The sequence below is a fragment of the Acinonyx jubatus genome, chromosome B4, assembly GCF_027475565.1.
Source record: "Acinonyx jubatus isolate Ajub_Pintada_27869175 chromosome B4, VMU_Ajub_asm_v1.0, whole genome shotgun sequence".
In the NCBI taxonomy this organism is placed as follows: Eukaryota; Metazoa; Chordata; class Mammalia; order Carnivora; family Felidae; genus Acinonyx; species Acinonyx jubatus.
In genome coordinates, this window is record NC_069387.1 from 85749424 (window position 1) to 85777124 (window position 27701).

The window sequence follows — 27701 nt, forward strand, 5'->3', positions numbered from 1 at the left end:
CCTACATCTTAACACATTTTCTTTGTTCATTCATCCATTGATATACAGTTAGGTTGTTTCCATGTCTTGGCTACTGTAAATAATACTGCAGAGAACATGGAGGTGCATATATCTCTTAAGTTAGTATTTTTGTTCAGATAAATATCTAGAAGTAGGTTACTGGCTCATATGGTACTTTTAGTTTTTATTTTTTGAGGAAACTCCATACTGTTTCCATGGTGACTATACCAATGTCTATTCCTACCATGAGTACACAAGGTTCCCTTTTCTTCATATCCTTACCAACACTTGTTATTTCTTTTTTTGATAGTAGCTATTCTAATGTGTGTGAAGTGACATCTCATTGTGCTTTTGAAGTGCATTTTCCTGATGATTAATGATGTTGAGCATCTTTTCACATATCTGTTGGCCATCTGTCTTTGGAAAAATGTCTATTCAGATCTTCTGCACATGTTTTAATCAGATTTTTTGGCTATTGTTTGTATTCTTTATAGATTTTGGATATTAACCCCTTATCAGATATAAGATTTGCAAATATTTTCTCCCATTCTGTAGGTTGTCTTTTCATTTTGTTGACAGTTTCCTTTACTGTGCAGAAGATATTTAGTTTGTGGTAGTTGCAGTTGTTTCTTTTTCTTTTTGCTTTGGGTGTCAGATTAAAAAAATCATCTGCAAGACCAACATCAAGGAGCTTACTAATGTTTTCTTCTAGGAGTTGCATTGTTTCAGGTCTTACATTCAAGTCTTTAATTCACTTTGAATTAATTTTTGTGTATGGTGTAAGACAGTGGCCCAGTTTCACTCTTGGGCTGGTAGCTATCCAGTTTTCCCAATACAACTATTGAATAGGTGGTCCTCTCCCCATTATGTATTCTCAGCTCCTCTTTTGTAAATTAATTGACCATATATGCATGTTTTTATTTCTGGGCTGTCTATTCTCTTCAACTGATCTATGTGTCTGTTTTTATTCCAATACCATACTGTTTTAATTACTATAGCTTTCTAATGTAGTTTGAAATCAGGAAGCATGATATCTTCATTTTGTTCTTCTCTCTAAATATTGCTTGGCTATTCAGAGTCTTTTGTGGTTCCATATAAATTTCAGAATTCGTTGTTCTAAAACTGTGAGAATTGCCATTGGAATTTTGATAGGGATTACACTGAATCTATAAAATGCTCTAGGTAGTATGGGCATTTTAACAATACTAATTCTTCCAGTCCATGATCACGGTATATCTTTCTATTTATTTGTGTCTAAGTGTGCAGATCTTTCACCTCCTTGATTAAATTTATTCCTTTGTATCTTATTCTTTTATAATGGGATACTTTTCTTAATTTCTCTTTCTGAAAGTTTATTATTAGTGTATAGAAACAACAGATTTTTGTATATTCATTTTGCATCCTGCAACTTTACTGTATTCATTTATTCTAAGAGCTTTGGTGGAGTCTCTAGAGTTTCTAAATATAATACCATGTCATCTGTATACTAACAGTTTCCTCCTCGTCCTTTCCAATTTTGATTTGTTTTTGCCTAATTACTCCACCTAAGATTTCCAATATTATGTTAAATATAAGTGGCAAGAGTGGGCATCCTTTTATTGTTTCTAATCTTAGGGGAAAAGCATTCAGCTTGTCACCATTGAGGATGATGTTAGCTGTGGGTTTGTCATATGTGGCCTTTACTATGTTGAGAGTTTCTATCATAAATGGTTGTTGATTCTGTCAAAAAGCTTTTTCTGCCTCTATTGAGATAATCATATAATATTATTCATCATTTTGTCAATGTAGTGTATTCACATTTATTGATTTGCAGATGGTGAATCATCTTTGCCTCTCTAGAGTAAATCCCTCTTGATCATAGCATATGATCCTTTTAATGTACTGTTGAATTATAATGCCTGAAATTTTATTGAGAATTTTGCATCTATGATCATCAGGGATGTTAGCCTATAATTTTATTTTCTTGTGGCATTTGGTCTTGGTATCAGAGTAATGCTGGCTCAGAAAATGAGTTTGGAAACATCTCCTGATCCTTGATTTTTTGGAAGAGTTTGAGAATAATTGGTATTTAATCCTTCTTTGAACGGTTAGTAGAATTCATCAGGGAAGCTATCTGGTCCTGGACTTTTGTTTATTGGAAAGTTTTTGATTACTGATTCAATCTCCTTACCAGTAATCAGTCTGTTCATGTTTTTCATTTTTTCATGATTCAGTCTTGGTAGGTTGTATGTTTTTCAAAGTTCATCTATTCTAGGTTATCCAATTTATTGGTGTATAATTGTTCATAGTAGTATGTTATTATCCTTTGTGTTTCTGGGGTTTCAATTGTAACTTCTCTTTCATTTCTGATTTTATTTATTTGGGTCCTCTCTTTTTTTTAGTGATAATAGCTAAAGGTTTATTAATTTTGTTTATCTTTTCAAAGAACTATATCTTAGTTTCCCTGATCTTTTCTATTGTTTTTTGCCATTGCTTTTCTTCTAACTTTGGGTTTCATTTGATATTTTTCTTATATTTCTTAAGGTGCACAGTTAGGTTGCTTATTTGAGACCTGCCTTGTTTCTTAACGTAGGCATTAATGGCTATGAACTTCCCTCCTAAAAGTGTTGCATAGGTTTTGCTTTAGCTGTGTTTCATAGTTTTTGGTATGCTGTATTTCCATTTTTATTTGTCTCAAGGTATTTCTTTTCATTTTGATTTTTGACCCATTGGTTGTTCAAGAGCATGTTGTTTAATCTCTACATATTGTTGAATTTCCAGTTTTATTTTTATAATTTCTAGTTTCATTCCACTGTAGTCAGAAAATATGCTTGATATGATTTCAATAGTCTTAAATTTATTAAGATTTGTTATGTGGTCTAAAATATGATCTATCCTGGAGAATCTTCCATGTGCACTTGAGAAAATGTGTATTCTGTTGTTTTTGGATAGAATGTTCTGTAAATATGTGTTATGTCCATCTGGTCTAGGATGTAGGTTAAGTTTGATATTTCTTTATTGATTGTCTATGGATGACCTATCTATTGATAAAAGTGGAGTATTAAAACCTATTTTTTGGATTGCTGTTGATTTCTCTCTTTAGGTCTATTAATTTTTCCTTTGTATATTTAGGTGCTTCTATGTTGTGTGTGTAAATATTTCCAAATGTTACATCCTTTCATTGGATTAACCCCTTTATCAGTATGTAATGCTCTTCTTTGTTTCTTATTACAATCTGTTTTAAGGTCTATTCTGTTTGGTATAAGTATAGCTACCTCAGTTTTTTTTGGTTCCCATTTGCATGGAATATATTTTACCATCTATCCACTTTAAGTCTATGTGTCTCCTTGTATCTAAAGTGAGTCTTTTTTAGGACATATACAGATGGGTCTTATTTTTTATTTCATTCAACCATTCTGTATTCTGATTTTAGAATTAGCCTATTTACAATTAAAGTAGTTATTGGTAGGTATGGACTTACTGCCATTTTGTTACTTGTTTTTCTGGCTTTTTTAAGCTCTTCCCTGTTCCTTTCTTCTTCACTTGCTTTCTTCCTTAATAATTTGGTGACTTTATTGAGTTGTATGTTTAAATTTTTTCTCTTTGTCTCCCAAAGGTTTTTATTCTGTGGTTACTGTGAGGCTTACATATTTGTAATGGTCTATTTTATGTTTGTACAGAAGTTATTATAAGCTTATCTAAAGCTCTACATTTTTTTAAGTTTACTTACGTATTTTAAGAGAGAGAGACAGAGAGTGCACATGTGTGTGCAAAAATGAGGAAAGGGCAGAGAGGGAGAGAGAGAATCCCAATCAGGTCCCATGCTATTGGCACAGAGCCCAATGTGGGGCTCATCTCATAAACTGTGAGATCATGACCTGAGCCAAACAAAAGAGTCAGATGCTTAATCACCTGAGCTACCCAGGCACCCCTAAAACTCTACATTTTTACTCTCCAATCCCACTTTTTATGTTTTTGATGTCATATTTTACATAGTGTGTTTTCCTTAACTAATTATTGTACTTATTACTTTGTCTTTTACCCTTCATACTAGCTTTGTAAGTGATTAATGCACTACTTTTTCTTTATATTTACCTTTACTAGGGAGATCTATACTTTTCTTGTTCCTAATTAGAGCTCTTTCTTTTCAACTTAAGTCCCTTTAACATTTTTTTTTGAAAAGCCAGTTTAATGATGATGAACACTTTTGGCTTTTCCTTGTCTGGAAAACTTTATTGTTTTCTCAATTCTGAATGGTAACTTTGTTGGGTAGAGTGTTCTTGGTTGTCAAGTTTTTGTTTTTGTTTCTTCCTTTTAGCACTTTTATTGCATCATGCCATTCCCTCTGGTTTGTCGTTTCTGCTGAAAAATTGATAATTTTATGGGGGGATTCTCTGTACATAACAAGTTACTTTTCTCTTGTTGCTTTTAAGATTCTCTCCTTGCCTTTAACTTTTTAAATTTTAATTATAATGTGTTTGGGTGAGGTATTCTTGAGTTCATCTTATTAGAAATTTTCTGAACCAAAATTATGTTTCCTTCCCCAAGTTAGTAAAGTTTTCAGGCATTATTTCTTCAAATAGGCTTTCTTCTCCTTTCTCTTTCTGTCTTTTCCTTCTGGGACCCTTATAATGTGAATGTTAGTCCACTTCATGTTGTTCCACCAATCTCTTAAACTATCTTCAGTTTTTTAATTATTTTTTTCTTGTTGCTACTCTGATTGGATGTGTCCCACTGCCCTGTTTTTAAGTTACTGATTTCTGTTTTCTGCTTCCTCTAGTCTGCTGTTGAATCCCAATAGTGTATTTGTCACTTCAGTATTGTATTCTCCAGTTCTGTGACTTCTGTTTGGTACCTTCTCATATTTTCTATTTCTTTGTTGAGGTTCTCAATGTGTTCATGTGTTATTCTCTTGAGTTTGGTATCTCTGTACCAAATAGTATTTTTATACTATCAGTTTGAATTTTCTATTATATAACATCTCCATTTCATTAAAGGTTTTTTCTGAAGCTTTATCATATTCCTTTGTTTGGAACACACTCCTCTCTTTCTTTGCTTTGCTTGACTCTCTGTGTTGGTATGTATGCATTAGCTGAAACAACCACCTCTGAGACTCTTGAAGGAGTGGCCTCATGTAGGAGATTCGCCTTATTGCTCAACACTGCCATAGCTTTTGGTTGTCTCTTAGACCTTTCTAATTGTCCAAGCAGCTTATTCTATTTTTATTAGCTCCCAGTGTTTAAGGGTGTGCTACAATCTATGTGTCCCAAAAGGGGTGGGATCTACATTCAGCGCCTAGATTCAGGCTAATTGTAAGTGACATCCTTAGACAGCAGATTTTAGAGTATGCAAATATAGTCCTATGTACTACATGTGTAAGTCTTGTTAGCAACCAGAGCCAGGCAACCTGGAGGTGGCCACTGGGTGGTAATCACAAAACTCAGGACTCCACACAAGTGTATAAGTTCCTTCCTGGGAGATATTGGTGCTCTAGAGCACAGCAGAGAGGGAGCATAAAGATGGGACCTGCCAGGAAAAAAAAAAAAAAAAGTTGGCGACTGAGTGCTGGAGCAAAACATAGGGAGGGTGTGAAAATGGTGCCAGCCAGTCTTCATCCCCAGAAAATATTCCAACAGTGTCCTACATATGTATGTTAAGTGAGATGCCTGCCCCTTAGGCCAACACTTTAATATAAGCAAATGAGACTCTCACTTAAAGTCTGAGCATGATCTGCTACCTTTCAGCAGGGCCCTGGGGCAGGTGACTCCAAGTGCACAAGCCCTTTAAGAGGCATTTCCCAATTCATTGCAGCCTTGTGGGTCTTATGAACAACAGCTCCGTTGTTTTTCAAAGCTAGATGTCTTGGCAGTTTGTCTCTCAGGTGTGTCTCTCTTAAAAGTTAGTGTATTCAGTGTGAGGTTCAAACCCTTTGCTCCTCAGGGAAAAGCTCCAGGCTTGGAATTCTTTCCCAGTTGTGGGTTTGCTAGGCCAGGGATGAGGTTGATAGTGAGATTGTGTCCCGGTCTGTCCTACCCACTTTAATGTGGGTTTTTTTTTCTTGTTTGCCCAGTGTGTAGGAGTTATTTAGCCAGTCTTGAGGATTTGTTTAAAAATCTCTTCCATATATATAGACTTAGTGTGTCCATGGAAGGATCTTCCTGTGTTGACAGCTTGAACCAGAACTCCTAGAGAAAAACTCCACTTTTTGGACCTGCTGCAGTTGGGTATATCCATAACAGTTTTGATCAAGAATTGTGGTCAGATTTGTTGCTTCAGGGCTGATTGCATAATTGCTAGTACAAACCCCTCCAGAATTATCTTTCCTTCTACCTTGGAAAACAACAACATGCCAGACCATGTCTGCACTTTGGTCTTAGTTATGGAAAGAGGATGACCCAGAATTGACACTTTGAGGCCCTCTATGATGAGAATTTAGCCTGAATAAGACTTAAATCTTTGCTTTAAATTACAGATGTTTGAAGCTCATTTTTTTTTCTTTTTAGGCTAATCTGACTAATGCAGAGTCCGTCCCATCAGATCAGGTGTTGGAACATCTCCTGGGCAAAAACAATGTCTTACTCATATATGTATATCCACAGGATTTAGTGTAGACCCTGACATATAGTAGGTATTCAATATTATTTTAATAACTGAATATCTGTTTAATCTTTATCAGCACAACATTAAAATGAGGTACAATACCTAAAGTTTTAGGGAAACAGAGTTTATAAACAGCACTGGAAAATTCTGTAATTCACGGAAATTAAGTCAGGGGAATCTGAGTGGCTCAATAGGTTGAGCATCCGATCCTGGCACAGGTCATGATCTCACTGCTTGTGAGTACTAGCCCCAAGTCGGACTCTGTGCTGACAGCTCAGAGCCTGGGGCCTGTTTCAGATTCTATGTCTCCCTCTCTTTCCACCCCTCCCCTGCTCATGTGTGCACTTGCTCTCTCTTTCTCTCTCTTTCAAAAATAAAATAAACATTAAAAATTTTTAATAAAAAAATCAAGTCAGAAGCCTGATCAAAAGGGGTTATTATATGGAGGCCTAAAACAAAGTCACTGAATTACAATTACAAATTTTGTATAGACCTTCTATTATGCAAAAACAACAGTTGTCAATTGAAAGTCCTAGAGAAAAGTTTACTTAAGTGATTTACAATGCATTTCTAGTCTCCAAAAATTCTCACTTGAATACTGGTGCATTGGTTATAATTCTGCATGCCCATGGCTAGTTCAAAACATCTTTTCTTCATCAGATACTAAGTACCTTGTTTGGTTTTTTTTCCTTGTTTTCATCTTAGTACAAAAGTTCTTCCCGATGGATGTGTATAATGCATGGATCTTGATGAATTGGTATTGTTTCCCTCATGAAAGCTGCAAGTTTCTCACATTATACCCTGTGAAAACTATTACCAGTATTTTATCTGACTTCTAACTATAGAAATGTCTTAACTTTTAGTGGTGGGTCTAGTTCTTTAGCCCTTGTAATTGTATACAGATGATTATACACACACACAGTGTTGAATATTCACAATATTTCTTCTAAGAATATCAACTATGCACTCATAACATTTGAAGAACAAATGACAATCATGTCAATATTAGTCAAAACTGAGAAAATATTGGGAGAAACTATATTTACATTATAATGGTTACACGGCACCTAGAGTTTTTATACTTCTTGTGAACAATATATTTATTTGGAGAGTGTATAATCTTTGGTATCAGATTGGTGTTTGACCTTTGTCACTTACTAATTATATAACTTTAAGAAAGTTAATTTCTCTGGGCCTCTTTTTCTCATCTGTACTAAGGAATAAGAAAACTTATAATGCCAATGTGGTAATTACTAGAAATATTTTGTTGAGATGATATAGCATAGTACCTGGCAAAAGTTGTAACTCATCAAAGGCAGGTATTATTATCAATGTGATTGCTATTTCATATCTTCTATCTATTTTTTAATACTGTTGCAAATAAAATATCCAAATGCATTAGGACAGGAAGGCATCCTTTTGTTCTAATTAAGATTTTGAATTGATAAGGTCCACTCACATTATGGAGGATAATCAGCTTTACTCAAAATTCATGGATTTAAGTGTAAATCACATCTAAGAACACCCTCACAGAAGCATCTAGAATAACGTTTGACCAAATATCTGGGTACTGTGACCCAGATTAACACACAAGATTAACTGTCACAAAAACTAATTTGTTGCCTTTGACTTTCTGAACATATGATTCCTATACTTTACCATCTTGTGAATAAACAAGATTATCTGATGACTAAGCAAAAACTACAATACTTGTTGAACTTCTCTCTAGTGGACATTGAAAGAGACACTCCTAATGAGATCATTCCTCTTATAAAACCTATTAAGAGGTAGTTGACATCTGCATTTTGAATAGGGATTAGTCTATTTTTATGTTTGGTTTATAGAGCTCTCATTTTGTACTAGATAAGAGAAAAGGAGGCAAGTGCTCTGGAGAATGTAGTATTTCTATTGCAAATAATTAATGGCATCACTAATACCCTATCCTCATGTTAGCAAAATCTACCTAGTAGCACTCTGGAAGAGCACAGCATACTCGGCAAGCATTCGTCATGACACACAGTTGGTGTGCATGTGTGAGGATGTGGCTGAGAGAACCACAGTGAAGAAAAGTGTAAGGATGCCATTAGGTTTATAAGGCTTGTGGTACCTTGACGTCACTGCACAGCAACCAGAGCGACTCTCCTGGGGAAAATGGTGAATTAAAAATCACCTGATCCATCCTGACAATGTCTTCATCTTTCTGTAATCTCAGTAACTTCAGAAAGGCTGAACCCTCAGTGAGAGGTTACTGGTACTACCAAAAGTAATTATACCCTAGATTTTTTTAGATCACTGATAGGAACACTTTCCTTCCATGTTATGATACCAGTGGTATCATATAGCAAAGTGATATAGTTTCACTGATTAGGGTCTCCTTAAACCACCACATAAGTGTAGTATCAATTTGTCAAGATTAACATTAACAGCCTTTATTCTAAACCTGTTCATAAGGAATCCCCTTACAGCTCCTATAAGAAATCCTTATAGTTAAGTGTTAAAATGTGGAGGCAGATAGTTCACATCTATGTTACATATGCAAGGGTACTCTCAACAAGTTGATTTCATTTGTGAAATTTAATCTCAAACAGTGGTTGACTGTCTGCCAGACATTTGCCTTCAGTAATCTTGCAAATCAGTCATATGTTGTAATTGAAGTTGGAGGTTGAGATTTCTAATCATGATACCTGTTTAAATTTTTGTCAGCCAAAGTGTCTACAGAGAATATTCAATTTTATTTCTTTCAAGACAGTATAAAAACATCTCAGTATATGAATCCTAGAAACAGTCTGACCAAATCAACTCTCCCCACAATTATTCCAACAGCTCTTGCCAGAAGAGGTTATTCTGAAGTTGCAAAGTAGAGATTGTATTCAATTATTTCCAAATGTCCTTAGAAAATGAATTTACACTACCTAGTATGATCTATTCTGTCTCTCTCACTCATATTCTTTTCCAAGTCCTGTAAAAGAAAACTAGGAGATATAAGGTAAAGGTAAAATATCTGTGCCACCAGAAGAGAACAAGCAATAAAAGGTGAAGTAGTCAAGAGTAAGCAGAACCCTACAGAATAGTCCTTTATTGACTTTGGGCTAATCCCACCATACATCATGGGAACCCAACATTGCTACTTAATATAAGAGCAAAACCCAATAATACTAAACCACAAGAGCTAAAGGTATATTCAACAGCTAAATAACTCTCATCTTTATTAAGTTCAGGATTAACCGTTACAAGAAATAGAATTCCTAGCTTAATATAAATGATAAAAATACTTATTTCTTTATTTTAATTTGGCAATTTGAGTATTAGATCTTTTCAGCTGAATGGCTGACTTTGCTTTAAAATATATTAATTGTGGGGCACCTGGGTGGCTCAGTCGGTTGAGCATCTAACTTTGGCTTAGGTCATGATCTCACAGGTCATGGGTTTGACAGCTGACAGCTCAGAGCCTGGAGCCTCCTTTGGATTCTGTGTCTCCCTCTCTCTCTGCTCCTTCCCAGCTCATGCTCTGTCTCTCTCTGTCTCCCAAAAATAAATAAATGTTAAAAAAATGAGAAATAAATAAAATATATTGTTTTTAAAGTGTTATTTTTTAAAAAAATTGTTAATGTTTATTTATATTTTTGAGAGAAAGAGAATGAGCAGGGGAGGGGCAGATAGAGAGGGAGAGACAGAATCTGAAGCAGGCTCCAGGCTCCCAGCTGTCAGCACAGAGCCTGAAGTGGGGCTCAAACTCACAAACCACGAGATCATGACCTGAGCTGAAGTCAGATGCTTAACCAACTGAGCCACCCAGGTGCCCCATGTTTTTAAAGTGTTCTATAAGCTAAAAGTATTAATAAATGTGTACACTGTTGTGAGGCTCCAGTATTATTTCATGGCCACAATCTTAAACTATTTTTTATTTAATCAGTTACTATTACCCTCCCATATATAAAATCCTTCTTTCCCCCTCTCCTCTCTTCCATATTTTGTAACTGGTAGGAAACTTTAAAATGATTTAAAAATCTAATCTGAGAAGTTTTACTTATGCATCTATTCAAATTATTTCTTCTTGTTTCAGTTTTGGTAGTTTGTATGTTTCTAGGAATTTGTATATTTCTTCCAGATTTCCCAGTTTGTTGGCATATAATTTTTCATAATATTTTCTTATAATTTGTAGTTCTGTGGTGTTGGTTGTGATATCTCCTCTTTCGTTTGTGATTTTATCTATTTGAGTCCTTTCTCTTTTCTTTTTGGTAAGTCTGGCTTGGGGTTATCAGTTTCATTCTTTCAAAGAATCAGTTCTTAGTTTCATTGATCTGTTTCATTCATCTGTTTTTTATTGTTGTTTCTATATCGTTCATTTCTGTTCTAATCTTTATATTTCCCTTCTTCTGCTAACGTTAGGCTTTATTTGCCATTCCTTTTCTAGCTCCTTCAGGTATAAGGTTAGGTTGTGTTTTTGAGACTTTTCTTGCTTCTTTAGTAGATGTGTATTGCAATATACTTCCCTCTTAAGATGCCTTTTCTCCATCCTAAAGGTTTTGAACTGTTATGTTTTGATTTTCATTTGCTTCCAATGTATTTTTTAAATTTCTTCTTTAATTTCCTGGTTAGCCATTCATTCTTTAATAGGATATTTTAATCTCCATGTATTTGTGATCTAAATTTTTTCTTGTGTTGACTTCAAGTTCCATAGTATTGTGTTCTGAAAATATGCACGGTATGATCTCAGTCTTTTTGTGGTTTTGAGGACTGCTTTGTGACCCAGTATGTGATCTACTCTGGATAATGTTCCATGTTAACTCAAAAAGAATGTGTATTCCACTGATTTAGGATGAAATGTTTTGAATATATCTGTTAAGTCCATTCAATCCAGATTGCCATTCAAATTGTTTCCTTGTTGATTTTCTGCTTAGATGATCTTTCCATTGCTGTAAGAGTAGGGTATTAAAGCCCCATACTATTATTTTATTATCAGTGAGTTTCTTTACATTTGTTATTGATTGATTTATATATTTGGGAGTTCAACTTTGGGGCATAAATATTTACAATTGTTAGATCTTCTTGATGGATAGACCCCTTAATTATGATAAAATTCCCTTCTTCATCTCTTGTTATAGTCTTTGTTTTAAAATCTAGTTTGTCTAATATAAGTATGGCTACTCCAGCTTTATTTCTACATCCATTAACACGATAGATGGTTCTCTATCCCCTTACTTTCAATCTGCAGATGTCTTTAGCTCTAAAATGAGTCTCTTGTGGGCAACATACAGATGGGCCTTGTTGTTTTTTTTGTTTGTTTGTTTGTTTGATACCCTATGTCTTTTGATTGGAGCATTTAGTCCATTTATATTCACAGCAATTATTGTGTTACCTATAAAGTTGGTGTTCCTGGTTATGTTCTCTGTTCCTTTCTAGTCTTCATTGATTTTGGTCTTTTATTTTCCCCATCAAAGAGTCCCCTTTAATATTTCTTGCAGGGCTAGTTTAGTGGTCACAAACTCCTTTAGTTTTTGTTTGTCTGGAAAACTCTATCTCTCCTATTCTGAATGACAGCCTTGCTGGATATTCTTGGTTACGCCACTCCGTTCAAACCTGCCACATTTCTGTGGACACATCTGTGAACCTGATCTGTCTTCCCTTGTAGGTTAAGGACTCTTTTTCCCTTTCTGCTCTCAGGATCCTTTCCTTGTTTGTGTTTTTGTGAGTTTGACTATGATATGTCTTGGTTATGGCTGTCTTTTGTTGAATTTAGTGGGAGCTCTCTGTGCTTCCTGGATTTCGATATCTGTTTCCTTCTCCAGATTAGAGAAGTTTTTATTATAATTTGATTAAATCTCCTTTTTTCTTTCCCTCTTTTTTTTAGCTTCATTATTTTCCACAATTTTATCTTCTATATCACTCATTTGTTCCTCCACTTTGTCCATCCTCTAGCTCTTTTATCTCTGCAGTAAGGGATTTTCTAATGTCTTCTATGCTTTTCTCAAACCCAGCTAGTATCCTTGTGATTGTTGTTTTAAATTCTGGTTCAGACATCATCTTTGTATCTGTATCGATTAAATCCTTGGCCATGACTTCTTCCTCCATCTTCTCATTTTGTGTGGGTCATCACTGTTTTTCGTATGTGTTAAGAAAGCCTGTTGTATTTGGGTTCCTGAGAGTAATGGCTATAGTAAGAAGAGGTCCAGAAACAAAAAATTTAAAAAAATTAAAAAATAAAAAACAGGAAGCTAAAATCCATCTCCCCTAGAGCTGAAGCTTTGCAGCACTCTATGATCAGTAAACTTGATGCATGGGAGGGGTCTGTGCTGGTGTTCTGGGGGTAGAGCTTGCTGTGCTGATTCGTGCTCCAGTGGAGGGCACGGTGGGGGCGGGGGGTGATGTAAGCAACTCTGGCCTCCACTTGGGGGTGCTGTGTTGCACACTAAAGTTGGTCACTGAAGATGGTGGTGGCGGGAGGGGAGAGAATGGTGTGTCCCTGCCCTCTCATCCTTAGAGCAAGGAGTTCATGCCTGCTACCTCTTACTGCTACTCTCACCTCTCTTCCGTCAGATCCCTGGCTTCAATGAGCTGTCTGCCTGCCAGGCAGCGCAGTACTCCTGGTTTGTTTTTTTTTTGTTTTGTTTTGTTTTTTTATCTCAGGTGTGTTGTTGTGTTTCAAAACTCCAAATCTTGGGGACCCACGATGCAGACCCGCACTGATCCTCTGGGAGAGGGTCTGGTTACACGTTTGTTGTTTCCTGGTTTGTCCCAGAAAAGTGGTTCCACCTCAGTGCAGCAGTTCAGAGTTTATGGTAAAACACAACACAAAGCCAGCAAAGGTTTGTTTCCCTCAGCCAGTATCTTTCTTCCTATACTAGGAAACAGGGCAGCAGGTTGACATCACCAGTTCTTTTTGTCCCTGGAGAGGCCATGTCAGCACTCGCAAATGTACTCCAAACAGGGGAACTATTTCTCCCCAGGGGCTCAGGGGATCCTCAGACCATACTGCCTGCTTCCAGGTCTCTGCCAAGCCCACCAGGCATGACCCTGGTGATGGTGTAGACTTCTAAAACTTCAGACTTTCAGCTCTGCTGCTTATAACTTGTAGTATTCAGCCCCTCTCCTTTTTCCAGTCAGTGGTTTTGGGAAAAAGTTTTTCTTGTGCAATTTCCCCATGTACTTTTACTCTCTTTACCTCTCTCTTGCTCCTCTCTCTCTGATAAGGGCTCCCTTCCCTCCACAGCACTCACAATTCTTTTCTTCCCCAAATTAACTCTCCATGACTCCCGTCTTCTACAATGTGCCATTTTTTTCTATCTCTAGTTGTGCAGTTTTACTCTCAGTCCTTGGATCAATTTCTTGGGTGTTCAAAATGATTTGATATTTATCTAGGTGTATTTGAGGGATGAAGCAAGCCTAAGGCCCCCTACTCCTCTGCCATCTTAATCTTCTCATTCTGCTATACTCTTATTTTAAAAATGTTTCTTATATTACATTCTACTTTAAATAGATGTATATTCTACAATATTTTCAATGGTTTGTCAATGGTACCATACAATGAGGAAGCAAATTTTAAGATTATGAGAGTAAATCATATTCAACTAACAGATCGTGAACTTCTAATATTTCTTGCAAATGTCATGTTCAGAAAGAAATTTAAAGTCCACATAATCTGGTAGGTTCTATATATTTGTTGTATAAATTGATGGCCCTGGCTCCCTGGAACTCTCTCTTTCTGCATTTTCTAAGACTCTACAGTCTCTTCGTTTTCCTGTCACTCTGTCCACATTTCATGTTCCTAAGCAGGGACCTTCTTGTGAATTACCTGAGAAAATGTCTTTGATTCTCTTCTCTCTCAACACATTTCTTCTCTGACAGCCTTCAGAATCATTTCCTCATCATCTAGGGGATAACTGTTCTCAAACTTCTGTCTTCATCTCTAAGGCTGTATATCAAACTCTCCAGTCGATCTCCATCTCACTGTGTCCTTGTCAATTAATATCACCAAATAGGTTAGGCCAAAAATAGGGGCCTTTCTGAAATTTTCCTTTCAGTATATTCTTATATAAAATTGCCAAACCCTATTGATTCTACTTCTTAGGCTATGACACCCTCAGTGTGTCACTTTCCTATCTTAGTTCAGGCCCATCATCTCTTACTCCTCTCAATTCCTTGCAGGTGACACATTGCCAACAAATAGATTTTCTAAAGTGTAAACCACATCTCTTCTCTTTTCATTAAGGTTCTTCAGTGGTTTATCATTTCTTAGAGATTAACATCCAATCATTTAGCATGGCATTTTAAAAAACTATTATGATAAAAACTCAACCTGCCATGTTTCCCCTCACACACACATGAACTGATTTCTATTCCATGAGCAAAGAAAGACATGATCTTCTATACCTCCCTGCCTTTGCATAAGCTGTTTGGTGGTGGTGGGATAGTAAACTAGCCCACTCTAAATTTCTGCACATCCTTTAAGTCACAAATTGATGACTTGCAGAAATATGGAATTTACTTTTTCCCAAGGCAGCCCATTCAACATCATCTAGAGCTGACACCATTAGAGTTATTCCTTGCCCTTAATTGTACTCCTTGTGGTCATGCAGAACAAGTCTATGTTTTTCTTTTATGTGATAGATCTTCAAATAATTTTAACACATGTTACTCCTAGTGCTTCTGTTCTCTGACGTAACTATCCACAAAATCCTTTAGATAAGCCTTTTTTTTCCCCTAGCCCACTAAAAGTTAGCATCCAGAACTTTATCATGGTCAGACATGGTCTCTGGGGTACACAGTAGAGTGAAGCTTGACTCCGCTCTTTGTATTATGCACACCTCACATTATTCACAAGTGGATTGCTCAGCAGAGAGCCGGGATTCATGCTCATCCTAGAGAGAACTGGGAATTAGGCCACAGTTTTGTTTTCTTATGCAATCTCTGCACCAGTCATAAAGCATGTGAAATTCTGAGCCTGTGGGAAAATTACCTTTTATTTCTCAGCTGTATCTTCATCCTGTTGGCCAAAGTAAGAAAATGAAATTGGATCTGAAATCACTGATTAAGAGTTGTAGATTCCATGTAAATTGTATGAAGAGTAGAGAAGAGAAAGAAGTATGGGGGATGTATACAGTGAAGATTATCTATGGTTTTTGACAGAGCTGTCACCCACTATGGGAAAAGGAGAAGGCATAGAACCCCCACTAGGTAGGGTGCCTTGGAGAGGAGAACAGAATATTCAAGTCCTTTGAGGTAGTGTTCTTCATTTATTAAGGCATTACAGATAACCAAAAACAGGCTTGCCTCTCTGAGGGATAGTTACCTCTGAACAAACATCAAGCTCTTCCATATTAAAAATGTATCCCTCACAGAAGTTTAATCCTCAGATAAGGGAGAGGGATGTGGTCCTCACCACTTAATTCACAGGACATAAGCAAGAACCTAAGGATGTACCTCATAGTTGCTAACGAACTTGTACCATGTCCCAACTTAATTCTATTACCATGTGTGAACATTCATAATTAATGTTAAGATTATAATCACAATATTCAGAATAACACCTACAAATAAACGCTTGGCTCAAATACTATAGAAGTATTTAAATCTTAAAGGAACTTCAATGTATTCATATGTTGCCCATTTTTCATTTTAATTATAAAACTATAGGCCTGATTTTGGAAATATAGCCCTGATGATATGTATTTTTAAGTCTTTGCATTAATTTCCAATAACTCTCTAAAGAAATACCAAGAGAGACACTTCTGGCCCTATTAGATTATTCTTAAGTAAGCAGCTCTTAAATTTAAAACACCAGGTTTAAATGTTACTTTTACCAGTGCTGCTACATGGACACTAGCTTGTTTTCTTACTGACCTTTGGATTCATTATCTAATTGAGGGGGAAAAGTCCTTCAGTATATTAATCCATTTCTGTCCGCATCTCTTTAAAAAAAATTATTATAGTAATTATATAGTCCCTTATATACTTTTCCAAATGTCCCTACTATTTGAAATTTTAAATCTTTTGTGATATTAAGGTCACTCAATGTGTGTATTTCTTACTATAGTAAAAACTTTTTTACCTACTCTTCTTAATACATATCAAGTTCAAGATGTTCTACTGTATTTATTTCCATTAATTAAAGGACTTAGACTTAGCAGTATTAATGCAAAACATAAGACATGCTCTGCCTACAATTGTCTCCATCTCCCCTAACTGGCAACTTCGTCATTCTGCGTGCTCAGGACAAAAATTTCAGTCAGTCGTGATAGGCCTCTGTTACCCTTCCAATCCTAAACTTAAGCCTCGCTCACTGCACTCCAGCCACACAAGCACCACTGCTGTCCCTTGAATGTGATATTCCCACAGCAGGTCCCAGGTCAGGTCCTTTGTACCTGTTCTTCTCTTTACCTGGAAAACCTGTCCTCTAGGTAGCCATGTGCCCCATTCCCTCACCTCCTCCAGGACCTCAGTGAAACATGCAAACTTCCTCCTCTGCACTCTCCATTTTCTTCCATGGCACTTATCACCATCTACCATACTATCTACTTCACCTACTTATTGTCTCTCTCTGCATGATAGGTAAATTCTAGAGATGGACCCCCAAGGTTACTGTCCCCTAGTTACTGAAATAACTTTGTAAGGGACTTTGTAAGCTCTCTAAAGTTGCTAAACAGCTGACCTTAACATAGGGAGATCATCTGGGCTATCTGTGTGGAGCCAATGTAATTATACCTGGCCCTCAGAAGCAGAAAAGTAAGGCAGAAGACATATGGGGGCCAGAGAGATTCAAGGTATGAGAAAGACTCCATATGCAGTGGCTGGTTTGAAAATGAATGAGTGTGATGAGGAAAGCAGGCATTCTGACTGAGGTGAGAGAGGCTCCCTAATGACAACTACTAGGAGAACAGAAACCTCATTCCTGCTTGTACAAGGAACCAAATACTGTCAAGATCCTGAATGAGCCTAGAAGCAGAGTCTCCCTAGAACCTCCAGACAGAAACACAGCCCTGCTGTGAAAAGATGAAACACATCCTGCAATTTCAGCCTTGTGAAACCCAGAGCCGATAAATAACTGAACCATGCTGTGCCGAGTCTTACCAACAGAGAATAAATGAATGTTACGGTAAGTCACTACATTTGCTAAGGGTGCAATAGAAAACTAGTATACCCTATTAGAATATAAGCTTTATGAGGGCACGGATTCCCATCTGGGATTTTTTTTCCATGCTGTGTGGCAGAGCCTAGAATAGCACCTCACAACAATAGACAATGAATACTTGTTGAATGAATGAATATACACAGTATATGCATTCTTTCCCATGAAATCTGTATTTTACAAGATGATAACGTTTTTTGACCCCAAAACATTGAATGAAAATATTTAAAACTAAAGTGTAAAAGGTGGATTGATTTGAAAACTGTTTAATCAGTAGTCTGTATCTCTGCAAGTTAGTGGCGACTGGTTGCCACTTCCTAAAGCACTGGTTTTCAAAATGCATATCCTAACAGGTCATAAAATCAAATTATGGGGTTGAGATAGGTAGGAAGAAAATAAAACCAAAAAATTAGAACTTTAACTTCAGTGTGGGATGTATGAGTGTGTGTATTCTGGATCACACTGTAGGATGTATTTCTTACTGTAGAAATGTACCAGCAAAATAATTGGAAAACAACAGCCCTAAAGGTCACTGCACTCTGTGCTGTGGACCAGGATGCAATTTAGGGCCTGACCAGAGGTGAGATGAAGACAAATGAATGGTGAATGTGTCTGTTACAAAAGAGTTGATCAGGAAAGAACTACACTATGCTAAGTCTGTGATTAAATTTGCAAGGCAAGAGAGAGCACTATGGTTGAAGTATTCACACAAATTGCACCATGTTAAAGTGAAGAAATGAACCCTTTTCCTCGTGTGATGTTTTTTTGTTTTGTTTTGCCTTGGGGCTGGAATGGTGCCTCTGGACACTGTTCAGACCCCCCTAACAAAGAACAGTCCGTGTTCTTGGTATAAAATCCAACAGCATCTGGAAGAGGAAGACTTGAGGCTTTCATCAGCAAAGCATCTAAGATGCTGTTTCTCTCTTCCCTTACAGGGAAGGATTAAAAACCTAATACCTATCTATCTTCTGAGATTAGCCAGTTATTAGTGTCATATAAATTTAGCAGGAAAGGAAGTTAGAAATTTCCTTGGCACGTGGAACCAAAAAATAAATACTGGTTAGAGGAACTGGAAATTCAATCTAACTCAATATTCTCATTTATTTTGCAGATGACGAAGCTGACCCAAAGGCTTACACTATCCCCATTATTATAACCATGTTACTCTTATATTTATCCATGATTCCAGTGCTGTCTGTGGACTGCATATGGATAACAAATATAAGGATAATGCAACTGTATGCTCTTCATTCCCCTTCTCAAGGGCATACTTCTGGCTGATAGGGCTCACACCATGTATCTTTGTACCCTCATTAATGCCTATTGTGGTTGGGGAACTAAGATAATACCTGCAGTCCACTTAGCAGAGTTCCTAGTACACTATAAAAGCTAAGTAAATACCAGCATATATGCTTTTGTGGCTTTGACTGTAATAAGAGCATTATTACTATAGAATGTTTATGCATGGGGAATTCTTAACAGCTGTTGATTTTCATTGCATTATGCGACAAAAAAAAATCATGCTTTATCCACTTATATTCAGAGACATTAGAAAACTAGAGTTTTTATCTCCGTAATGCACTTTAAATAAATTAGTAAAGGTGAAAGAATTCCAATTAAAAATCACCCAGAAAATTTCTTATGTGAAAAATAAATAGACCTAGGATTTATGATTCATAAAGATAATATTTCTAATGAAAATATAAAATCTTGCATATTATGAAGTTCATCTTTCTTTAGGTAAGAATCAGACTTAATGCTACATGACCACTGGCATTTAGAGTTTCGAGCCCATACCCAAGGCCATGGGCTCTGAATTCTAAAAGCAAAATGTGAGTTCCTTTAGGAGATGTTCCACAAAGAAAGAATATCAAAACATTAAAATAAGTGAATCATAGTCTGTTTTTTTCTGAGGATCCAACAATGTTATCAAAGATTTTTTTCTCCCTCAAATCTTACAGCTCTATAGCACCTTCCCCCCTGCTACTTTTGTGTGATAGAATTAGCGTATAATTATGTGATCTTTCACACTGGAAAGACTATTCTTTTATTAATGACTCTTTGAAAAAGTTCTTTATTATTTATCTTTGAAAGTGAGTTTGAAATCAAAAGGCTCTCATGACTTTTCCTTTCCTTCTTTTGAGCTTAGGAGTTCTTAAAAGTAATACAATAGGTGGTTATGGATGTCACAGGCAGTCCTAAGTTTCCATTTTTAAGATGAGAAATCAGGTTCAGGAAACAAATGTTGCATCCTCTTTTCCCTCCATATTAAATGTTTGAGGTGTCGAAGAACATGTATGCAAAATATTGATGTTCCAAAAAGGCTATTTGCCTTTTCTCTCCCTTGTCAGGACAAATAGAAAATGGGTCAGAACAATAAGAAGGGGGATATAATTCACATTTTGTAGTAGGCAAATTCCAAATTAGTCTTAAATGAGGGATTCACCCAACCCATAATCTGTAGTCAATTCTGGAAGGTACCACTGTATCTCTGCGGAGGCTAAGCAAGCCTCATTGCTGTTTTTGGCTGACTGCTTTTTTTCTAACATTAGGCTTACCAGAGTACTCCAGATTGAATATGGGCAATTAAAAGGGAGGGTGTACATTATTGCAAATTTTAATCATTTCTCGAGCCATTTTGCTTGCAGTGATAATCCGACATGACCAACATATCTTGCATAAGAAACTCAAATGACTCTTGGCTGCAAGCAGCTCTTCAGTTACTTTGTAACCTATCCCTGCTTAATTTCTTGGACTTTCCCCACTTGTGGCCAGGACCTGCCAAATCAGGGCTTCAGTGGCTGCTTGGCTCCCCACAGCCATGGCTAACTTATCTAAGACTGGCACATGAACAATAATGCCAATGACTCAAGTGATAATCAGAATCTTCTCAATTACACTGCTGCTATTTATGTATAGCAGAAACTCTGTCCAACACTTCCACTGTGTGCAAAGTAATACTATGCCAGAACTATTTCAAAAATGTGTATCTCCTATGTTTTTGGTACTATTTCAGTGGAGAGAGAATAATAATAACCTGATGACCTTGGAAACTTTGTTTTTGAGGCCTCAGGGAAATTTACCCAAATTTTTTTGTGAGCCAAAAAACATTCCAAATTGCACATCTTTTTGCCTAGCCATTTGGAATGCCATGATATCCCTTTAGTTGAAATGTCTACATAGCTGCATTCTCACCAGCCATCTTTTGCTTTTGAAGAAAAAAATAATAATTTACTTTGATTGTACTCAAGAAATTCCATCTTTCAAGATCACTGGTCTTATATATGATGATTTTTCCTTTTTAAATGAGAATAGTTGCCTGAGTCCTCCCTCAAATATCTTCAGTGAGGTCCTTCTTTAACAGATCTTCAGGGCAAAAGAGACGAAATATAAACAGAAAGTACAAGCCACTATATGTGACATCACACCTTATAACTAAAACAAAATGGGGGATCTAGATATGGTCTTCCTCACTCACAAATTCTTAGCCTGTCATCCAACTTGTTAATTACATTATGAAAGCCAGTTAAACCTGAAGAATTTCAGAGACTCAATTTTACCTTTGGACTGCTGAGACTAGAGCCCAGCAGGGAGTGAAGCAACCACTTGTAAAACAATTTACTATGAGAATTTCCAACCCATGGTCTTGACCTTTTCATTTCAATGATCCAGAAAGTTAAAGGTCTACCTGATATGAATAGAACGATAGGAAACTTTCCTCACTATTACTTAGTTAAACTTAAGTTAAATTATCCAGTTTCAAGGACGGTTTAAGAGATTAGATTCTGGAATGAGCCTGCTTGGTTTGAACTCTGGCTTCCCTGTTAATTAGCTGGCTGACCTTGGGAAGTCACTGAAGATTCTGAAACTTTGGTTTACTCATCTGTAAAAAGGAGATAATAATATTATCTTCCTCACTGGGCTGTTAAGAGGATTAAATGAGCTCAGTCACATGCGGTACTTTGTTCGGTTTATGGCATATGTTTTAAGTATCCAATAAATGTTAGCTTCCCCATGTCCACCGAAGTAATAAAAAACTAAGTTTAGTTGTAGAGTGCTATTTTTTTTTTTTTTAATTTGCTTCGGAATCTCAAATCTTCAGTGAATTTCCATGAGTGCTATTTTGGACTAAGAATTAATAGTGTTAGGAAGGAAATATTTCCATGCTATAAATAACTGATAAGGAAATTTTATATTGCCAGGATGTTTTTTAACAAATCAATATAGTTGATATCATGTGCTAACTGACTGAATAATACAGTTATTCTAATTAACTGATCATGCAGTCTATGGGTTTTGTAAAAGTGTGTCAGCATTTAGCCAACAGATACAGTCATAAATAATTTGACAAAGTATAAAGTTATTATTTTTGCTGTTGGAAACTTAGTTTTGTGTATGTGTGAACAGTCAATGCACTAAACATGTTATTCAACAGACTGAATTATATATCTCATGGGATTTTAAAAATAATCCTCTTGAATAGGTCCAGACAAGGTTTTTAAAAAAAACTGCTATTATTAAACACTATGGTAAATTAACCAGTCTCTGGTTTTATGTTACTTTTTATAAAGTATCACCTTATATCATTATTCTGTTCGTGACTCCAATTATCCAATTCTAATCAATAGTCTGCTTTCCCCTCAAAGCAAAAAGCAAAACAAGACAGAACTTTCATTTGCTGATTCTACAAAGAATTTAAATTCTGCCAGTCCAGAATATCCATGGAGCTAATTAGGAAATTAGAGAAGAAATCTAACCATTGTTCACTTCTCTACCATGTCCCAGAAGTCAATCATTGCAAAATGAAATACATCATTGTCTGAAGAGTATTCCTTTCATATTGACCCTGAGATTTAGAAACTACTCTAGGTAACTCATTACAATGATTACAGAGTTAACCATTAGAAAACTATTTACTGACCCAGAAATCAGGGAGATCAAAATAATTACTTTCATGAAAATGAAAGAATCTTCACTGGGAAATTGAAATAAGGTTTGTTTTGGTTTTGGTTTTTTGGGTTTTTTTTCCCAGAATTTATTCAAATTACTGTCTATTAGAATTAAGGATTGGGGTTACCTTCCCAGCATTTAACATGCATCCTCAGGGGATTTCACATTACTGTAAGTATCTCATGAAGGAACAAATAACATTAATTTATTAAATAACATGACAGTTTATGGAAATCTATAGAAGATGTTATTCTGAGTGAAATAAAAATGTGCTATGAGAAAATGAATTAGGAAGAAAATGGAGGGGGTGGGCGGGAAATGTAGTATGGAAAACTCTTCATTCTACAACCATCACTTAACCATGTTACTACACTTTCCCGTGCTCTATAAATTCAGAGACCTTTTGCTTTCCCAAGCTGGCTGTCCACTTACCCTAGTTGTTTTCACTTTATTCCCAGAGGAACAGCTCCATCCTTTCCGATCCGGAAGAACTTTACATTCCTCTCCCTCAAGACATGGCTGCATATGGCACCACCATTTCTGTTCCACTATTGAAGCTACAGGAGATAGAAAAATCAATTCAGTGTTTTCTATTTGGACTAGTTAATTCTCTGAATGTACATTTAAAGAGGAAAAAAGGGCACCAATTTTCCCCATCACTGGGTAGATTGGGTTTTGAAGCATGCTTCTCTTTTTGTCCAAAGGGGCTGAATCTTTCTAGATTTTCTGACTAAAAGAATTTTTATTTTCTATTTTAGTTTATTGTGGTGAGAACACTTAACATGAGCTCTACTCTCCTAACAAATAGTATTGTTAATTATAGGCACATTGTTGAAGGATTTTTTCATGTGAACATATAGGCTTCATTGGAAAGAGACTTCTGTAGGCATATGTGTGCAATTATTTACCTAAACATAAAAAAATAAACCTATTACCAGTTCATAGTATTTTAGAATCAGTGTAATATTTCCCACAAGTAGGCTAAAATTAGGAGGCTATTAGAATTAATGTAATTGGGGGGGGATTTTTTTCTTGTATTTTTTTTTAATTTTATTTTTTAAAATTTACATCCAAATTAGTTAGCATATAGTGAAACAATGATTTCAGGAGTAGATTCCTTAATGCCCCTTACCCATTTAGCCCATCCCCCCTCCCACAACCCCTCCAGCAACCCTCAGAATCAATGTAATTTTTTTAATGTGGGCAGTAACCATCATCACAAGAAATGAACCATGCTAATATGAGTACTTAGTTATCTATGATAATATCAATTAAATAGACCCATACAAATATTTATCTCCTATTGTAATTAGGTGAACCCTGCAATAAAGAAATTAATTTTGATGGATCTCCATAAAAATCAATATTTCATGTGAATTTAATCTACAACTACAACTTTGCTCATTTGTATGGTGCTTATTTTTCATTCTTAAAACCATCCATGGGTTCTTAGGCAACCATACTGTTTAATCCATTATTTTCATCCTTCCTTTCCCAATTAATTTACATACACAAGCCCTTCACTGGCAAAGCAGTATTTCATGGTATCAAAGTAAGAAACACATGGACTTGTCGGAACCTCATTATAATGCCTTATTACAAAACGGAGTAAGGTCTTTGATCTCCTTCCAAAGGATTTCAGATTTCAGAATACCCCCCAAATAATCTCTGTACAGCTACATGATTTATGGTATGGTCCCTCAGGATTGACCACAGTCAACAGCATTGTAGTGGGGTTCCAGTTCTAATGAGTCACCAGCTATACAACCACAAGAAGCAATGGAAGAAGTCGCACCATCCACACAAGATGGAGCTGCTCGCGTGGTGCCTGCCACCTGTCCGGGGAAGCAGGAACACTTGACCGTCTGTGATCGCTCTTCTATCTTGTTCTTATTACAGCATCTGTGGAGTGCCACCACCTCACAAGTGCCCGTTTTAACATGGTGAGCTGCACAAACAAAAACAAGAGATAAGGCAACGCTGAGAAAGCTTTGGATACTCCCGCCCCTTTTTAATTAGAAGTGCATTAAATATTGCTCTATAAGGGACCCACCATGCATGAAACTAGAAATACAATGATGCTGACTCCATAATGCAGATTTGATTTCTTTTCTAAATGTGGTAGAACCATTTCTGTCAGTAAATGCTTGGTGAAGCAGGAACAATTAGTGACCACATTAGGATAAGCTGTTAGAACAGTCTGAAATACAGAGACAATATGTGGTGCCATCAAAAACATACTTATTTGCATGTGACTTTCTGTCCAACAAAGAAGAGTAAAGCCATAGACAAGGTATCCTGCAGTGGGGCTAAGAGCAGACCTGGTCTCAAAGTGGGGGAGGAGGGATTAAGGTTATGTTGTTCTTCTAGGGATGAGTGCAAAGGCCAGAAAGGGAACCTCTTTTCAGGAAGCAAGTACAGGGTGGAACCCATCTTCTAGGTATTCTTCTGCCCAGTTTCCCTGGGCATGAATTAATTGGGAATTCTTCAAGTTGCTGCCACTTTCCTGAAAGCCCCAGCCAGTTTCAGACCTGAAAATCATTTCTTTCAGTTCCTCCTGAGGGAACAACTGCCACCAATAGCAACAACTGTCGCCAGAATGTGGATGTATTTATATCTAGCCTGGAAGCCCCATCCAACCAGCTTTAAGTTTCCCCGACCCATGGCGTTAACCTGGCAGTAAGGCTACTGAACGGTTTGGGTGCTTGAGAATTTTGGACCTCACTTATCACGTTACGTTAGGGTTCTAGTTTGCCCTCACTTTTTTTGCAGCATTTCATCTTCAAAGTATTAACCCTACTGTGAAATGATAAAGAAGTTTCATCTGCTAAAAACAACAAATTTAAAATCAAACATCTGTTGAAACACTATGCTTTCAGAAATTTAAAAAATGTGATTGATATAAAAAGCACATCTGAAGTTGTTTAATGTTATAAACATATCGAGGCCCATTTTGTAAATGAGATCAGTACATCATATATTTATATTAATCTTCCCCTTGGGTATGAGTATCACTGTGCTGTAACTCAGGTTAGATACCTTCCTTAGATTTTTCTTGTGAGAGAGAACAAATCACACATATTGTCAACATCATCCCTCTATGTGAGACCAAGAAAGTTGGGTGTGACATACAGCTTTGACATGTGATTCTCAAAAGAATTTTCAAGAAGCAGATACCATTTCCAATGTCACAAAGATCTTCCTGCCACTGAAGATACAAATGGGGATGTCTCGGTGTTTGATTCAAACAGAAGGCAATCTGTGGGAAAGTTAAAAACTTGAAAGCGAGACTTCTTTCTTCTTATGCTCTAGAAAACATTTTCTTAGCTAAGGATGATTCAGTTTGTTTTAATTTATTGAATGCTTCACATTATGTCATACAAGTCCATATACTGCTTTCTATACTGCACTTCACTTAATCAGATTTTATTTGAGTCAATATCACACCTGAGGTATGTTTCTGAGTACTGGGGCTACAACAACGAAAAGGGGGGACATAAAGCCAATACTAGATTTTTAAGCTCCTGGAAGGAATTTCTGTAGGATAAGGTGAGAGTAGGGAGGGAAATTATATTTTTGTAAGTCTCAGAGAAGACTTCTGTGAGTTAATCTAATGATGACCTGAGTGAGAAGAAAGCATCTATTATGAAGATCTAGGAAAGGAAGAGCATTCCAAAGAAAAGCAGCAGTAAGTGACAGGGAACTGAAATGGGGAAATGTGTGCTGTGTTCCCAGGCTACAGTGTGGCTGAACAGTTGAGAGGTCTAGGAACTGTGTCAGAAATGTAGGAAGATCAAGTGGGGGCTGGGATGCTGCAGTGTGGGGACTGGATTTCACAAGGGAAATACTCTGGGTGGATATGGTACCATCTCATAAATGCTTTAGAAGTTTGCTCAGACTGTTCTTTAAATAATGGACTGAAGAAAGCAAGAGTGCGATCAGGGAGACCAGTTACAAAGAGTTTGCAAGAGTCTCAAAGATAAAGAATAGGACTTAGGCTATACTAATAGCAGCAGAGTTGGGGAGAAGTGGAAGATTAGGAGTATTTCCCTGTAGAGCTGTCTGACTTGTTAGGGGATTGAATGTGAGCTGTGAGTGAAGGAGGAATTAGGATTCCTCCTCAGCTTGTCCTGAACAATTAGAAGTTGGTAAATTGGTGTTCCTGCAAATTGATGTTTGCCAGATGGGAGATTGGGGGGTGGGGGGTTGAAATAGGTGAAGGTACATTCATCATGATGAGCACTGAGCAATGTGTAGGACTGTTCAATCATTATACCGTATACCTGAAACTAATATAGCACCGTATGTTAATTATACACGAACCATATACATATATAGTGGTGGTTCTGGCAGATAGAGAAAGCCTGGGAATAGGGGGGTCTGGCAATAGCTGGGTGGGGTTAAGACACCTATAGTTCTGTATTGTCAGTGTTAAATTTGAGATAATTACAAGGCACCCAAGTAGCTATGTAAATCAGGCAGTGGCATTTATGAAGCAGAGCTTAGGGAAGAGATCTGGGCTGCAGATACACACTTAAGAAATCTAGGCTCATAGGTGATATTTAAAGCCACAGACTAAACCAAATTACCATGAAAAAGTTGCCGTGAGAGAAGGGAAAGAATAGTCAAAAAAACCTCAGTCCGAAATGGGGAAGACAACAATAAAGACTGACAAAGAGCAGCGCATTAGGTAAGAGAAAAAGACCATGGGATGAAAGCATGAAAAACCAAAAACCAAAATGTTTCAAGAAGGAGGGGCTTGATCAGCTTTGTCAAGTGCTGCTGAAAGGTTCAATAAGCAAAGAGAAATCACTGTCCATTAAAAAAGTAATATCATGTACTAGCCTTGAAAAACAGAGTAGCGGGGTTCAAATGTAAGCTCCTCCAAAAAGCTGTGTGACCTTGGGCAAATTATTCAGTATCTCTGAATAGCATTTTTTTTTTCTTATCTAAAAGAGGGATACTAACAGCACCATCTTTATAGGGTTGGTTTGAGGCTAAAATGAGTTAATGGATGTAAATATTTAGAGCACTGCCTGCCTTATAG

At 36.7% G+C, this 27701-nt stretch overlaps 1 protein-coding gene across 3 annotated transcripts in view; it reads right to left on the reverse strand.

Annotated features, from left to right (window-relative positions):
- The window catches only part of TAFA2 (TAFA chemokine like family member 2), a 508120-nt gene that overhangs the window by 23371 nt on the left and 457048 nt on the right, over positions 1–27701 (reverse strand). For all 3 annotated transcript variants that reach the window (XR_008300299.1, XM_053226445.1, XM_027071363.2), the window contains 2 exons: positions 24450–24602; positions 23087–23211 (listed from right to left, as the gene is read on the reverse strand). Coding sequence is in view for 2 of the 3 variants with exons in the window: in XM_053226445.1 (XP_053082420.1) it covers positions 23087–23211; positions 24450–24602 (278 nt within the window). In the remaining variant the exon portion in view is untranslated. The remainder of the gene's footprint in view (positions 1–23086; positions 23212–24449; positions 24603–27701) is intronic.